Raw genomic sequence first — 17,363 nt, forward strand, 5'->3', positions numbered from 1 at the left:
TGCTGTAAACATAGGGTTGGTGTGATTTACCAAAAAGCTCTAATTTTGTTTCAGCTGTCCAAAGCACATTCTCCCAGAAGGACTGTGGCTTGTCAACATGCATTTTGGCAAAGTCCAGTCTGGCTTTTTAGTGTCTCCCTCTTAGAAGTGAGGTCTTCCATGGAGCCCATTTTCATGCAGACAGCGACGGATGGTGTGACTTGAAACTATTGTACGTTTAACTTGAAGATCAGCTTGGATCTGTGTCAATTCATTTCCATTCAAGCCATCTTTCTGTTTAATCTTGGGCCAGTTTTCGTCTTGTGACCTTTACGTTGACAGTGCTCGGTTATTACCTTTTCTTAATGTCTTCAGACCACTCTCTAGTTTTCCTTCTGTTTTCCGTATTCTATGTGATGCACACAGTGGCACAAAACAGCAGAGTGAGTAATTTTCTCCTTTTAAACTGGCTGCATGAGTGATTTGAAAACATCTGTGATTCTAATTAAAACACAATAGTCTGCTTAAAGTATCACTACAAGTTTCTTACAACTTCTAAAGGGTACCAATAATTTTGTCCAGGCTATTTTAGAATGTCTTTGTAGAATAAGCATGAATTCAGTTATTTACACAACTTTTTTGTTTTGTTCCACTACAAACCAAACACAGACATGCATTGATAATAAAATATCTTATAATTTCAGAACTGTTCAGGGTGAATGGTGCATTATTTTAATAAAATGTAAGGGTACCAATAATTTCGGCCATGTCTGTATGAGCATTTGAAATATTCACGAGCAATGACAGTTTTTGTCAGTATGGATTAGCAACCATTGTGTTTTGTAGTGGGACAATTTACACTGTAATCATTCATTGATGACTTCACATAAATGTTTTGCCTGCAACATCAGCCCTCACAGTCACATATGAAACTGCAACTCACACTAAAACATGATTATGAATATATATGTGTATATATGTGTATTGTATTTTTGTGCTACATACATTGTGCAGCAATATTAAGTTGTACTGAACATCAGTGTAGATTTGTGTTGTGTTGTGATCTCTGCTTTATACCTGCTTTAGGGAAATAATTCCTTCCCTGTGGTCAGCATCAGTGGTGATGGTGAAGATGGCAGCTGCCTCGGTGTTGGTGATGCTGTAGGTCATCTCAGCATTCTGCCCTTCATCTTCATCGTTGGCTCTGATCCGTCCCACTGCCTTCCCCACTGGAGCCAGCTCCGGTACGTACAACTGGTAGCTCTCTGCAGCAGCAACATGACAGACACATCAGTCTGGACATTTTAATATTTTTTTGATCATTTTGATAATATTTAGTGCAGTTTGAAATCTGCTCTCACTGTTTCCTACATCTGTTATCTCTGATTCAGAGCAGTGGAGAGCCAGTTAATGGGCAACCAAACAAATAAAAAGACTGGTGGAGCTCACCAGAGACAGCCTGATGTTACTTAGCAGAGTGTTACAACATGACTCTTCACATCCAACAATGCCTTTACAGGACCATTGTATATAAAGTTATACTATATGTATTTTTTAACCAAAACAAACAAAAAAATTTAACCAAACATTATATTTTCAAATTTATTTATTTTATTTAAATAAACTTAATAATGAAATATATGCACTTCTGAACAATAAATAAGCAAATAGATTTATCTATAAGATTCAAATCATCCTGTGTTCATTTTCACTATTTGCTGTTTGATTAAATAACCAGCTTTACACTTGAAAAATGACAATTAAAATTCAACTAATATATTCTGTCACATCACACTGGATCAAAGAACAACACTATGGGGCCATTTTTACCCCTCATACAAACTGCTGTATAATGCTGCACTCAACATTCGCACCACTGTCCGGTTGCTTAGCAACACACATTATTTAGACATCTTTTGACAAGCAGGCTGACATATCACAAGCTAAAACTAGCTAGAATAGATAGATAGATAGATAGATAGATAGATAGATAGATAGATAGATAGATAGATAGATAGAGTGACTACTCAAGAAATTCTGGAAATGATCCAGGACATAAGCAAGGGAGAATCGGATGCGGGAGACATAACGGCAGACGTGAGTGAGGGAGAGTCAGATGGGCGAGAGATCAATGGCCCTTCATTTTCACTCGACGTGGAATCTTCGTCTGAGGACGAGGAGCCGACATCCCAAAAAGGCCCAGGCTTCTGGTGACAGGAGAGGGACAACCCACCTTGCCCCTATCATGATGTGAGAGCGCATATGACAATTCTGTGGATCTGTGCGAGCTGCATGAAGACCGGCAAGAATGGAACTACCTATACAGCCGGGAGTGCACACTGGTGGAGAGTGCAGTCACAAAACAGAAGGAGCACACACATGCCGCAACATTGAATGCGTTCATGTGCTTGATGGATTGTGTGATGCTGCAGCACATCTGTGACTGTACAGTGGCGGAGGCGCGCAGGTGTGGAGCGGAAGGGCTGGGAGTTGAACCTGGCTGAGCCAAAGCCATTCATTGCACTCCTCTTATCCAGGGGAGTGCGTAACAGGAGGAACACAGATGTGGAGGACTTGTGGTCAAAAGAATGGGGTCTTCACGTCTTTAGCACCACCATGTCAAGGAACAGGTACAGGAGAATCATGTGCTACCTACAGTTCGACTGAAAAGACACCAGGCGCATCCGACTCCCAAGTGACAAGTTTGCTCTGGTCAGTGAGGTGTGGGATAAGCTAATTCAAAACAGCATCCCTTCCTATAAACCAGGGGCAGAAATTATTAATGAAATTGAAATTGATGAACAAGTTATTTCCCATAAAGTTGTGCTGCCCCTTTACCCAGTACATGCCCAATAAACCTGACAAATTCAGCATAAAGTTTCTGGCTCGCTGCTGATTTGGAGTCGAAGCACACGCTGAATGAATGAATATCCGTATCTGGGGAAGGATCCAAGTCGCCCTGCAATGCAGAGCCAAGGGGAGAGTGTGGTCCTGAAACTGATGGAGCCTTCTTTGGGGAAGGGGAGAAATGTAATGACAGCCAATTTTTTTTACATCACTCCCCCTTGCCCACAAACTCCTTGCCAAAAACACCAGCCTGGTGGGCACCCCGACAAAAAAAAAAAAAAAAAAAAGGTCACTGATCCTTCTGCGCTGGACTACACAAGACAAAAGTGATGCAGAGCGACAGGCCAACGCTCACTATCCATCAGAGAAAAGCAGCACCAAGCACACATTTGTGGAGATACTTCATGACGCAAAAAAAGAAGCTGGAGACAGTTCACTATTATGAAAGGACAAAGGTGTGAATATATCTATATGCATTGATAGACTGTGCATATATTCAGACAGTCAGAGATCCAGTGCAGATATTTTATTTTATCTTTATTTTTACTTATATTTCTATTCTTTATTCTTATTATCGTGGTTTGATTCTGGAGTCTTCCCTGTACCTCTCCTGTGTTTCATTATCATTGCTATTGCTGCTATGACACCTGAATATCTTTCTGTGGATAAATAAAGGCTTGTCTTATCTTATCTTATCTTAGGTGGGAGTTGATGTGCTGGACAAGATGTTGAGGCAGTACCGGAAGATGGCCAGTCACTGTATTCTACAACATGCTGGACTTGGCCACACTGAACATGTGTGTCCTGTACTGGAGAGCTGCATGGATACAAATATGACCCAGCGAGTCTTCATCCTGGGGCTCTACAAGCAGTTACGCAGTGAGCACATCACTAGGTCAAGACAAACACAGAGGCCTATCAACAAAAATGTGCATGAAAAGCCTATGTGCAGTGTGTGTGGACAGTGCACTGTGAAGGTCTACAGCTTGTGTGCTGATGGTGAGTGGCGTGAATGTGTGTATGTGTGTGTTTGTGCACTACAATCAGACTACTGCACATCAGTAGTAAAACAGCTTTTCTCCAGCTCCTAGAGAATACAGAAAGTGTTAGTGAAACTGCAGGACCATGGACAGCGCCTCAGTCAAACTCGTCTCCATGACTACTTTTTGCAAAATATCTTTTTATCAGTTGGATTAATGTTGAATTTGCATGTCATGTAAATGATCTGCATATTGAAATTCGTGTGTGTGTGTGTGTGTGTGTGTGTGAGAGAGAGAGAGAGAGAGAGAGAGAGCTCTGTTTCTTTATTCCCAGTAAACAAGTTATTTGTCCAAAATTTATTCTCTTCCTCTGCAATAATTAAATAATTTAATGTGTTAATTATTTTGTTGTTGTTATTGTTGTTGTTATTTGTTTGTTTTAGCCTACAGTTTATTGTTGACTTTTACAATGTATTCGGCCTTTTTCGATCTTCGATCTCTGTTTCTTTATTCTCAGCGCGTTTTTAACTTTTACTTAATGTTCTACAAGAGTTCAATTATTTAAATGTGTTAAGTATTTTGTTGTTTGTTTATTGTAGCCTACAGTTTATTGATGAATTTTAAAATGCATTTGACCTTTTTGATTTGTAATGAGATAGCCTAAAGCGTTTTAACATTAATAAACCCCATAAACTGAATTTTAAATAGTTATTTTGTCAAGTCTTATTTATTATTAAATAAAAATAGATGAAAATTAACAACTTAACTGCTTCAAGAAATTACATCTTTGTGATGTCATCATTGCTGATGCTGTTGCAGCAGGGGGTAAAATGAATCCAATCCTTTAATTTTATATTATCAATTAAATGTGATGTGATCTATACATATAGGAAGCCAAAAGTCCACAGAGACAGCACTGTTATACAATGTTACTGTCCAATAAAAACATGAATCTTAACTTTACTGTGAGAAAAAACAATATGGCAGCAACAAATAGGTTTTAACTCTGAGAACAAAGAATTTATATATTATGTTTAAAACGCTGCAGTGAGGTCAGTGCCACCACCAAAGGGCTGCTGAGATATGACTGTTCCCCCTCAGATGATCGACAAGATGGTAGATTTGGCAGATTTCTTACATTTAAAATAAATCTAAAAACCTAAATTTGGTGACAGCTGTGGTATGAAAACTACAACACTTCACCTGGTTCACTGTCTCTCCCCTGCTCCGCTCTGTGTGCAGCACATATAGGGAGGTCTCAGCCCCACCGGTGGTGAAACACAGAGCAGTAACCATAAATGACAGCAAAGTGCAGTAGAGACTATGTTTATTTATGTTATTTGCCTAATTTATATGCACTCATTTAATTTCCGTTCAGTGGGATGGTCTCTACTGTGTTTTGCTGTCATTTATGGTCACGCTACTCTCCTGTCTGGGATTACATGAAGAGACAGAAGCACTAAATCCACAGAAGAACTGTGGCAGCTTCTCCAAGATGCAGGAACAACTGACCTGCCAAGTACCTGAAAAACTGTGTGCAGGTGTACCGAGGAGAACTGCTGCTGTTTTAAAAGCAAAGTTGCTCACAGCAAATATTGACTTCATTTAAATTTCTTCTGTTTACTGCACTTTGTATGAAGTTAACTGATAAATAAAAACTATTCATAACATTATTTTTGAAAGCATCCTCACTTTACTTTTAGAGCCTAAAACTTTTGCACAGTACTGTACATGGAGAATGTTTTTTGTCTAACTTTTGTTTTGTTTTTATCACTCTTTCCCCTCACCGAGGGACCGCAGGAAACCTGCAGTTACACACTTTTGTGTAACCGTGATTATGTACAATAAGCCTTGTAGACTTATTTGTCCTCCCAGTTGTTTTGTCATCAATTAACTTCCACATTGTCCTCATGCAAACATTTTGTTCCCAACTTATAAAGCAGTGATTCTGTGTGTTTTGTCTATGAATTTATTGGTGAACAGTTCTCAGACCATGTTCATTGTTGCATTGTGCATTTGTGCATGTGCATTGTTCATTTACGCAATATGGTTAGAACATGTATCATAAATCCAGGAACAAAGTGACATGTGAATTCAGTCTCTGTCCATTTCTGTTCTTTATATATGGGTTTCTGTTTCCACACAGTGGAAAAACTTGTGGTTGGTGTTGATGTTCTTAGCTGAATGATTTTGTACATACAAAGATACAAAGATCCTTTATGTGCTTCTGTATGAGTGTGTTTCCATGCCCTTGAATCAGAGACAAAAAAAACAAATGTGTGCATATAAAACAAGTGGGTTGAGTTGCTATACCATTTGTGATATAACATTTCTTGACATGTTTACTAGTGTCATTAGCATAATCTTATATTCATTCTGGCCTGAAGCTGTAATTGTAAAACATGATGTGTCTGCATATGTGTGTGTGTGTGTGTGTGTGTGTGTGTGTGTGCATGTGCGTGTGTTATTGTGTGTTGAGGTCATTAATCTATAGTGTAGGCACACACACTATTTATCAGCAGAGCCAGATAGTCACAGCACAGTCAGAACTGTTGCAAATATTGTTAATATTTGGGGTTTTGCCCAGCACTGGCATGGATGCATACTGTAACATACGGTCACAGTTGTCTAACTTCAAAATGATCAGTGCCAGTAATAACTGTCTCACAGAGAAGGTTCTGCCATTTTTTGTAGTTTTACACATTTAAAACAACAGGACAACATGAGGAGTGGATATACTTTTCTATTGTTGCAATGGCTGGATCAAATAAACAGCAGGCTTAGATATCATTTCTGCCCCAGACAATAAAAAGAAAGCATCTATTTGAGGCAGCAAAGAGGCCGAAAGGAAGAGGGACAGAAGTCACTGAAAGATGATGGTAAAACTTCCAGAGGACGCAAACGTGACGCAGAAAAGGCACAACCACAACGTATGGACAGGGATTCTGCTGTAATTTGTCAATATGCAATCACTGCATTAAGATTTCTATGTACACTTTGTTAGTACGATCACCAGAATTTAAAATGGCTTAATACTGCAGCAAATTCAAGTAATTCCAATGGAATGTTCAGGACCATAGAGTTGCCAAGTAGGAGGAGCTTAACTTAGGACAAATAGTAAGGAAATTTGTGTTTGGTAGATTATTTCTTTGTTGTAACAATGCTTCTTGACAATAAATCTTATACCATTGGAAAGCCTGATTATTTCACTTTTAAATGGTGCCACATTTGTAAGGAACATGCATTTGTAGGATGAGCAGCAGAGCTGAGTATGTGGGTTGCGCCCATGAAAAATTTGCCAAATCTTCTCTGCCAATGCCAAACAGCTTATTCTGCCATTGACTCTTTCTAATTTTTTTATAAATGAATATTAAAAAATAGGTGTGATGACAGACAGTTCATACTATCAGGATAAAAGCAGTGGGGGGCTGACGGTCTACAGTTCTGAAGGACTGTAGCTGCCCTGTGTTGTTTTCTCTTTGATTTAATCATTCCATTCAGCATTTTTAACACTGGCTTGACACTGTTTTGGATAGTTCAATATAAATTAAATGTTCAATACACATGTGTAATAGTGTTTGATATTTTTACATAATGTAAAGCTATGGTATTCTGGAAATAAGGTTTAATATAATTACATTGAATAAGTGATATAAGTGATAAATGTGCACACATACAAATCATATGTCAAAACATTGCTGAATTATAAAAGCCAGAAGTGGTAGAACTGTGGGAGCCGAAAGAGAAGGCTCTTATTGATGTGCTGAGCCAAATGATCTGGCTCACTAAAAAGAGCCAGAATTCACATCACTAATGTGAATCACAGTTGGAGCTCCTGTATCGGCATGAAACTCTCCTGGTTAAATCATGAGCAGAAAGATGAACAACTGTATTAGAAGATATCTGGTTCTTTGATAAAAAGTCAAAGGTACAAGACTGTACATAAAAATGTCATGGTACATGTTAACTGCAATTCCCAAGGTCCATTTCAGCAAGAAACAGCCACTAATCAAGCTTAAAATTCGGTCATATAGGGCGCTAACAGCGAGCAGAAACTAAAGGTTACGATGTTGAGAAGACTGATTTTACAGGCCACAGAGTGAATCAATTCATATAATTTCTGGGTCATATTTGAGTGAATTCAGCAACTATGACAGCAAGCATTTTGTTTACAACTTCAGCAACAAAGCAGTTTCAATTCATTATGCTCTGATTTTTGCCCATGGTTTCTTCTCTATAGCAACAGCTCATGGGTATTGTAATATTCTGAGCTGTCCGCCAAAAACAAAGACAAAATGTTATTTCTCAGAAACAAAGTTGAAATAATGTAATCTGGTTATCATAATATAAACCTATGGGAAAGGTATATTATATGGGAGAGTCCTCAGTTTCTATGTTAAGTATTGAGGAGATCATTTAAAGAAATATTTGAAATGGAAATACAGAATGGGGAAAAACACTTCTAGAAACAGCAACAGCTCCCACTTCGCAACTCTCTTGGATTCGCTCACAGGGTGGAAGTAGCCTGACAATGAGTACAACTTTGACCTGCAAATTCTTGACTTATATGTTAGTTTTTGAGAAAATACTTTGCTGTGGTAGTGTTATATTATATGAAAAGGTGTTTCTGATGCAGTATTTCACCCACCTCAAACTTGTCTTTTTATCTTATTAAATCTTATTATAACAGTACACAATATATTATTATTATTATTATTATTTCTATATAACACTTTTCAGGGGTTTTCATTTTATATATAAGTCTATAAATGGCACTGAGCCTCATAGGATGACCGTAACAACTATTTGCTATATAAAGATTAATTAAGAGTAATGGTAACCTGAGCAGTGAAAGTTAGTGTCTCTTGACAGGAGAAAAAATGGATCAAAACAAATAGTTCCACATGTGGCCCAAGTGACTTACAAGTGAAACAAATATGAATGCATTCAATTGAAAAGTCCTATTTTACCTAATTCATGGCGGGACACTTTCTCTCAGTCTTAGATTATGGCAACATTATCTGTATAATGATGACATCTACAAGAACTTATCAATCAACTAAACCTGAGCAACAAAAAATAAAGGACTAACAAAGCCTGCTGGATTGAAGTGAAGAAAGAACTAAATGATGGTGAGAGGACACTTCTTGTCAGACACAACTGTACACTGTGTATGAGTGTGATCACTTACTCTGTGGAAACTTTGGAGGGTTGTCATTGACGTCAGTGAGGGTGATGTTGACAGTAGTGGATCCAGACAGTCCTCCAACTGATCCTGCCATGTCTTTGGCCTGGATCACCACAGCATAGTGGTCCCTGGTCTCACGGTCCATGCTGGACATCGCTGTACGGATGACACCTGAGGCACACATGAGGAGAGGAGCAAATATCAGTGTTGCTGAAGCTCAGTGGTGGTCTGTGGTATAGGCAGCGTAGGCAACATAGGCAGTCGCCTAGGATACCGATGCATAGGGGGTACATGGAGAAGGATAACAAAGCACTTGCTGCTCATGAGCAATCAGTAGATACATATATTAGATTAGGACCCCTGCAACAAACACATGCATACACACACACACACACACACACACATTTTTTTCCCCTCAAATCAGCTACTACATGTGCGTACTTTCCTCTTGTTTGTTCTATCCATGCAGATACTGTTAGTTTGGTTTATTTGTTAATCTGTTCAAATTTTTGAATGTGAATGTGTCAGATTTGAGTGGATTTCATGTCCATGGAGGTGGGGGTAGGGGTGATGGTGGGCTCTGACTGAAGTTCACCTACAGGGAACCAAAACATCCAGGACCACCACTGCTGAAGCTACATGTTAAAAACTAGTATTGCATAAACATCAGAAAAAGCAGAAAAGAATACAGCTGGCTTGTGTGCAGTTGGTCTACTGCTTTCTGATTCTGTGGAAATTGCTTTCACCAGCATCAAGGACTTATTAACGGCTGATGACTACACTGTACACAGAGCAGTTTGTTCAGTCGGCAACTGTTTCATTTGGCTATGGCCATGTGCAGTTTAATACATCATTATAACTGGTTTAGATTAATGATTAAACTGACCTTTACACATGATTAAGCCATGTCTAAGGGGTCAGTTTAACAAATTATAAAAAAACACATTATTTCTTAATTTTACAGCAACACATATTTCCACTGCTTACTCTGGATTATCCACAGAGCTCACTATCAGAGATTCTTTAAGGGGAGTGTTTCTTCAGGTGAGATAAGATGTACATTTTTAATGTTATGTACATCACAAATTTAATCCCTTTCACCTCCATTGCTAATTACAGGTCATGGGTGCCCAGGAGCCTGTGCAACCAAGAGTAATGGTGAGGACCTATAGAGGAAATTCTGCTGTTGGGTGACCAAATCAGGAGAATAGTAAGGAGTGGACACAGTGTTAACAAAGTGAGTTTTAACTGTGAGATAAACTGTGTCCATTAGCTTTCTTGGTGTTGTCCATCAACCACTCAATAGTTTCATACAGTCATTTTGCATCGCCTTGTGAACCTTACCTAACTGGCTCAAGGGAATGCAATCACACAAAAACTGAGGCCATGGCAAAGTGAGTTGACCAGGTACACACCCTGTCATCTAACAACTAGACCATTTGAAAAGGCTTGCTCTAAAAAAATATCAAAATAATAAAATAATACAGATAGAAGCTGCTGCAACATGACACAAACGTACCAATCCAGCTTCCAACCATATGTGTGTTTGTGTTTGGCTGTCTGTACATTTGGTGAAACCGACTTAATCTTGATTGTTTCTGTTGATTGCCTTCTTGTACAGTGCTGCTTGAAAGTTTGTGAACCCTTAAGAATTTGCTCTATTTCTGCATAAATATGACTTAAAGTATGATCAGATTTCCACTTAAGTCCTAAAACTAGATAAAGAGACATCAGTTAAACAAATGAGACAAAAACTTTACACTTGTTCATTTATTTATTGAGGAAAATGATCCAATGTAAAATATTTGTGTGTGGCAAAAGTATATGAACCTCTAGAATTATCAATTCATTTGAAGGGGAAATTAGAGTTGGGTGTTTCAATCAATGGGATGACAATCAAGTGTGAGTCTGGGAGGCCCTGCCTTATTTAAAGAAGAGAAATCTGGGTTTGTGGAAGTGTATCATGGCTCAAACAAAGGAGATTTCTGAGGACCTTAGAAGAAGAGTTGTTGATGCTCACCAAGCTGGAAAAGGGTTACAAGACCATTTCTGAAGAGTTTGGACTCCACCAGTCGGCTATCAGGCAGATCATATACAAATTGAAGACATCCAACACCACTGTTACCCTCTCGAGGAGTGGTCGAACAACAAAAATCACACCAAGAGCAGGCGTGTAATAGTCCAGGAGGCCACAAGGGACCCCCGGGTAATGTCTAGGAAACTAAAGGTCTCTCTTGCAGTTGCTACAGTCAGTATTTATGAGTCCACCATCAGGAGAACATTGAACACCAATGGTGTGCATGGCAGAGTTGCAAAGAAAAAAGCCACTTCTCTCCAAACAGAACATTGCTGTTGTCTACGGTTCGCTCAAGACCACATGGATGAGCCAGAAGGTGATTGGAACAATATTCTGTGGATGGATGAGACCAAAATTGTAATTTTTGGCTTAAATGAGAAGCGTTCTGTTTGGCAATGATTAAACACTGCATTCCAGCATAAGAACCTTATCCTCTCTGTGAGACAAGGTGGTGGTAGTATCATGGTTTGGGCTGCTTTGCTGCCTCTGAACCAGGACAGCTTGCAATCATTGATGGAGCTATGAGTTCTGAGTTGTACCAGCAAATTCTACAGGAAAATGTCAAGGTATCTGTCTGTGAACTGAAGCTCAACAGAAAGTGGGTCATGCAGTAAGACAACGACACTAAACGACAAGTTGTTCTACCAAAGAATGGTTAAAGCAGAAGAAAGATAATGTTTTGGAATGGCTGAGTCAAAGTCCTGACCTTAATCCTAAAGAAATGCTGTGGAAGGACCTGAAGCATGTAGTTCATGCAAAGAAGCCCACAACATCCCTGAGTTGAGACTGTTCTGTAAGGATGAATGGGCTAAAATTCCTCCAAGCTGATGTGCAGAGCTAATAAACAGTTACCAGAAACGTTTGGTTGAAGTTATTGCTGCAAAAGGGGGTCACACCAGTTACTGAAAGCAAGGGTTCACATACTTTTGCCTCCCACAAATGTGTAAGATTGGATAATTTTCCTCAATAAATAAATGAAAAAGATGAAAAAAAAATATTTTTTGTCTCATTTGTTTAATTGGGTTCACTTTGTCTAGTTTTAGGACAGGTGTAAATATCTGATCATGTTTTAGGTTATATCTATGCAGAAATACAGAAAATTCTAAAGGGTTCACAAACTTTCAAGCAGCACTGTATATCATATAATGTATCATGGACAATATTAATTCAGCACCTATGGCAGTAATAGAGTCAGAAATCTCAGTGACAAATATTTCAAAATATGGAAGAATGAAAAAAGAATAGAGAAAGAGAAAAGAAAGAAAAGAGATACAACTTGCAGCAATTTTTCAGGGGAGTGAACTGAAGTGAAGAAAGAACTAAGCTTTGTGGCTGTGCTACAGCAGCACCTGTGACACAAAACTGGCAGGCTAATCTTTGCCCCGTCTCTGGGCTCTGGACAGGACACACACAGTACATGAAATTCTTACACAGAAAAATATCATAAAGTAGCTACAGCAGAGTGTATGTTTACATGACTGAATGATATCTTGAATTAAAAATGAGGTTAGGTTGGAGAAAGTCACAATATACGATACTGATAACAGAAACATCAGTTACTTATGTAACTGTAGTGATATATCGATGTTAAATACGTTAGGCTCACTGTAAAGTAATTAAACCTGCAAAAAATGTTGTTTTTTTATGTTTCAGCACTTGTTGATAATGCCTTAATTTTTCATGCAATTCTGCTGAATTTATAACACATCTGCTGCTGCCTTCATGGAATACATTATCAATATCAAAACTCACATTCAGACTTGTTATTTTTATGCAGATTAGCTGGACATGGTTTTATAAGCCACCTAAGAAACAAAACACTAATTTGACAGTGTAGTTGACATATTTCCTATTTTAAACTGAATCTAGAGGAAACTAAAAATCAAACACTATCGTCAGCATCAAGCAGTCTAAGTAAAATGACTGTCTGCCTGAAGACAGTGATACAAATTTAATGTAATTATCATTATATATTAAAATTGATTGTTTAAAACATTTTAATGTATGCACTGATACACTAATGCACAAAACCAGGGATTGTACCCAGGGATTGCTCCTATTAGCCATTGTGCCCTGCTTAAAAATGTCATCATTCTCATGACACAAAGTGAAATATTAGCAGCAAATCCCAATAAATTCAAATGAGAATTGGTGACAAAAGCGGTGATCCAAAAGACAATGGCGCATTATCCTGAGGAAATAATCCTGCATCGACTGCTGGTGCATTTCTGGGAAATCTGAAAGGAAAAATGAATTGACTCCAAGCTCCTCAGTCAGCATTCTGGCTGAGGCATGAAGGGAGACCACATGTATTACATCCGCAGAGGTGAAAGTGATTGGATGTAATATAAAAAATATGATAATATGATTTGGCCACAGGGAATGGTAGCTCATGTTTATAGCTTATATTCTTCATCAGACGGTAAAACACGCTTATACACACACACACACACACACACACACAAACAAACTGCTGAACACGTTTATATTATTTCTTCATATCATTCACTGATTACACATACACTCATGTCACTGCTCTCCTTGCACATTGCAATAAAATAATCATGGTATAGATTGCATCTTTACCAGCATCCTGCTGAAACATTGTGTTTCTACACTCTCACAAACTGAAAATCAAATTGATTTAATGCCCGCATGTTTGAGACCCTTTATTTTTTTTTATATCATTCATAGTTGTGCGAGGTGTTTGGTTCTTGAAACATATTTTTCCATCTGAAGACATCATCAGATCTCAGTTACACTGAAAACTAGATGCAACATGTATTCCTGTTGTTGTTATAAATGTACACTTTTTTATTTCCATGTGCGACAAAAACAAAGGCATTTGTTAAGTGTCCCTGTTTATTACAGTACATTCTTTCATATAATACATCTATTCCTCAATATAAATATTTTTAAAAAATCTATGCTTCATTTCATTTTGCATAAACACCTTATACGCAGATAATTCTGTTAATAGTGGTTACAGTCAATTTACCACATAGATGTTAAAAACAGCTCAAGTCAAAAACTTGCATGATTAAGACACATTAAGATTTAGAAATCTAATGTCATTTTAACAAGGTTGATGAGGAAAAACTGATTAAGATAGTAGTTAAAGGATGAGACTGCTGATGAGTCTGGTGATATGTTTCTTTCTGTCAACAAATCTCATGTTGTGTGTGTATCCAAAGTCTGATATATCTTGTTCCTTTGTGCCGTAGACCTCCGTTGTTGTCCAAAACTATTAAAAACACATCAGTGAGCCATGCTGTTGCACTTGGTGATATGTTCCTTCATTACCATGAACACACACACTGACTCAATCCCACACACAGCGTCCTGCTGTCAGAAATACTCACTAGAGTTTAAATTACAGATTAATCTGCTGCTGAAAATAGTCCCCAACAAATGCACTATTCCCTCCTGTTTAAGTAACATTTGCTAAAAACAGTACAGTAATCAGCTGTTTAAGGAAATTACTGAACCTTTAAAAAAAAAAAAAAAACTAAACTAAAACTATATATTTGTGACCTACTGTATCTTTAAAGAGTAACGTCTTCAGTGGGATGGGCTTAGAGATAAGAGCCACAGACAGGGTAACGCAGTCTGAAAGTATTGAGAGAAAGATTTGTTGACAATAAGAAAAATACAGAATAAAACCAACCTCATTCTTTAACAATGACAAAAAAATGACACATTTTAACTGTCCCGCCCTACCATTTTCAATTCAGTATGTGAAGTTACAGTTAAAATTAAGAAGCAGGTGCAGTTAAATTGCTCGTGTGTTTAGGTGGGTGTAAATGGTTAAAAAATACTAAAACTGTATTTTAAAAACTATGAGGCCTCCTCTACCCTTCATTCTCTTTTATTATTTCCACCCACACAGAGTGCGTAACCGCCTTGTCCCATATACAGGCACCTGTTTATGAAGCCTCAGGTGTTGCCTTGTGGACCGTGGCCTGATCCAGTGAGCCTGATGTGCAACCGGTGAGCTTCAAAGCCAACCTACCATTTGTCACTAATGCCCTTGTAGACATTCACCAGAGTCTTGTAGCCACTGTTACTGTTTGTCCTTTCAGGGTAAGGCATGTAAAGCATCATATTTTAGGATTGACCATCATTTCTATCAATCATAATAATACTCAACAAGTTAATTGTTGGGGACACAGTGACATCACTACAGTGATCTGTTCCCAGATACCAGCTCTCCATAGCTTATCATAACTGAAAGAAATGATAGAAATACAAACTATGCATTTAAGACCAAAGTTGTGATTTACAAAGGCTTCTTCCAAACTTACAGTGATAGAAGCATTTGGGACAAGGACCACACTCAGCCTCCCCATATTGCCTTCTGACAGAGTGGATTTGGGTATGCCATATATCTTTGAAACTATCCTGATATTTCCCCTGACTTTACTTTCTCCTCTGCCAGATATAGTTTCCTCAGTGTTCATCTCTTTCCAACCACTTTCCTACCTACAGCTCTGGAATTCATTACATTCATAAAAGGCAAGTCTTAAAACATTCTATGATGAGATCTCACTCTAGATATTTGACCAAAACTGGCAACTCTGAATCAGAGCTAGGTGTGTCTGACAGTGCATCGTGGTCTACTGCACCACATCGGTTCAGTGGTTGTCAGTAATGCATTTACAAGCTGGTTTGCCAGCGTCTGTCATAGTGAAGGTGGAATGATATTTGTGAATTACAGTGTGTGGTGGTCCTGCCATGGATGCCTCTGCATAACTATTGATTTATAGTTCAGGGTATCACCCATGGATAGCACCACTACAATGCCAGATGGATGTGTCACGCATTATCAGGCTGTATTGTGCCTAACCATATTCCCCCACGCAGTAATTGTGTTTACACTCTTTTATCCACTTTGTCATGTAGAGTGGAGGGTCTGCCATGTACATATGAAAAGGAGACTATTTTCATGCAATCATTATTAGCTAAAGTAGGTGTTTACAATCTTTCAGTTACTGAGGCAGCAACCCTGTTCCCTTGAAATTACGATTATATACTATTAATTTTCCCAATTATGTTGAGTTGGCAACCATAATTGCTTCCTGAATGAAGTGCTACAGTACATATATTTATTGCTCTAAAAGTCAGAGGGGGGATGTCAGAGTGGATGGAGGACATACAAGACGCAAGAGCTTGACGCCAGAGGCTGAGGTCCACATCCTGAGTCCTGTGTGTGTTTAGATTTAGACAACTAAAGCGCTTTGGTTAAGGTTAGTGAAAGAGTCTGGTTTTAATTAAATGTTAATAAACATGTTGTGCTTCAAGTCACTGCAGATTTTTTCTGTGCTAAACTAAGACCACAATCTTTCCCTAACCTTAACCAAGTGCTGCCAGAGTCTAAACGTATCCATAAAAAGTTTAATAATGCTGTAGCAAGATTGGATATTTTGTTGGAAAAAATAATGAAACACGTTACTGGACATTTAATAATTCATTCAATTGCAACATTTTTACAACTTGACAAAAATGTAAATTAATGAAGAAACAGAGACTGAGGATTTGCATTGGAAATGGCTTCGCTAAAAAGGAAAATCTTCAACTTCATTAACTTTGTCTTCATTATCAATAATCTCTCCACAAAAATGCAGCAGCCCACACTGACCAATCATAGTTCTTCTTGTTTCCACATGGTATTCGGTAGCTGCCATAGCCCTGACATTTAGTTATATGTTTAAGGAAGCACACGCTCAGTGTAGGCGTAGCTACAGAACCTACTGCAGGCTGTGCTGTAGCAACCCTGCCTCCAAGAAACTGTGTTTATTTAATAATACTAAACTACAAAGCAAATACCAGCCTGTCCTCACAATGAAAACAACAGTAGCTATAGGTCTAAAATTCAGGTCGGCACCATAGACTGTAAAAAATATGGATGTAGTCACAATGACGTCGCCCATTGGTGTCTGCCGTTTTGAGGCCTCGAGTTTGGTGATTTGACCATCGCCATCTTGGATTTGGCCGTCGCCATATTTGATTTTTGGAGCCAGAAGTGACCATATTTGGACGAGAGGGTGGAGCTGACCATAGTGCTAGCTGCTAGCTTGGTTAGCACGGTGCATTTACAATCTATGGTTAAAAGTGATAATGCTAATGCTGATTTCCGCTAGTGAAAAACAGACCTAAAAACATTAAAACAAAATGTACTCACTGAAAAAACTGAACATCCGACTCTGTCCGTTGGAAATGACTGTTTTTGATGACCAAAATGTTACAATTAACTTTCACGAACTGAAAACACACTGAAATAGCAGCAACTCCG

At 38.4% G+C, this 17,363-nt stretch overlaps 1 protein-coding gene across 7 annotated transcripts in view; it reads right to left on the reverse strand.

Moving 5' to 3' along the window:
• The window catches only part of LOC121908226 (cadherin-18-like), a 211,346-nt gene that overhangs the window by 74,806 nt on the left and 119,177 nt on the right, over positions 1 to 17,363 (reverse strand). For all 7 annotated transcript variants that reach the window (XM_042428079.1, XM_042428080.1, XM_042428087.1 and 4 more), the window contains 2 exons: positions 8,998 to 9,165; positions 1,057 to 1,244 (listed from right to left, as the gene is read on the reverse strand). In XM_042428079.1, the coding sequence (XP_042284013.1) occupies positions 1,057 to 1,244; positions 8,998 to 9,165 (356 nt within the window). The remainder of the gene's footprint in view (positions 1 to 1,056; positions 1,245 to 8,997; positions 9,166 to 17,363) is intronic.

The sequence above is a fragment of the Thunnus maccoyii genome, chromosome 12 (genome assembly GCF_910596095.1).
Source record: "Thunnus maccoyii chromosome 12, fThuMac1.1, whole genome shotgun sequence".
NCBI classification, from domain to species: Eukaryota; Metazoa; Chordata; class Actinopteri; order Scombriformes; family Scombridae; genus Thunnus; species Thunnus maccoyii.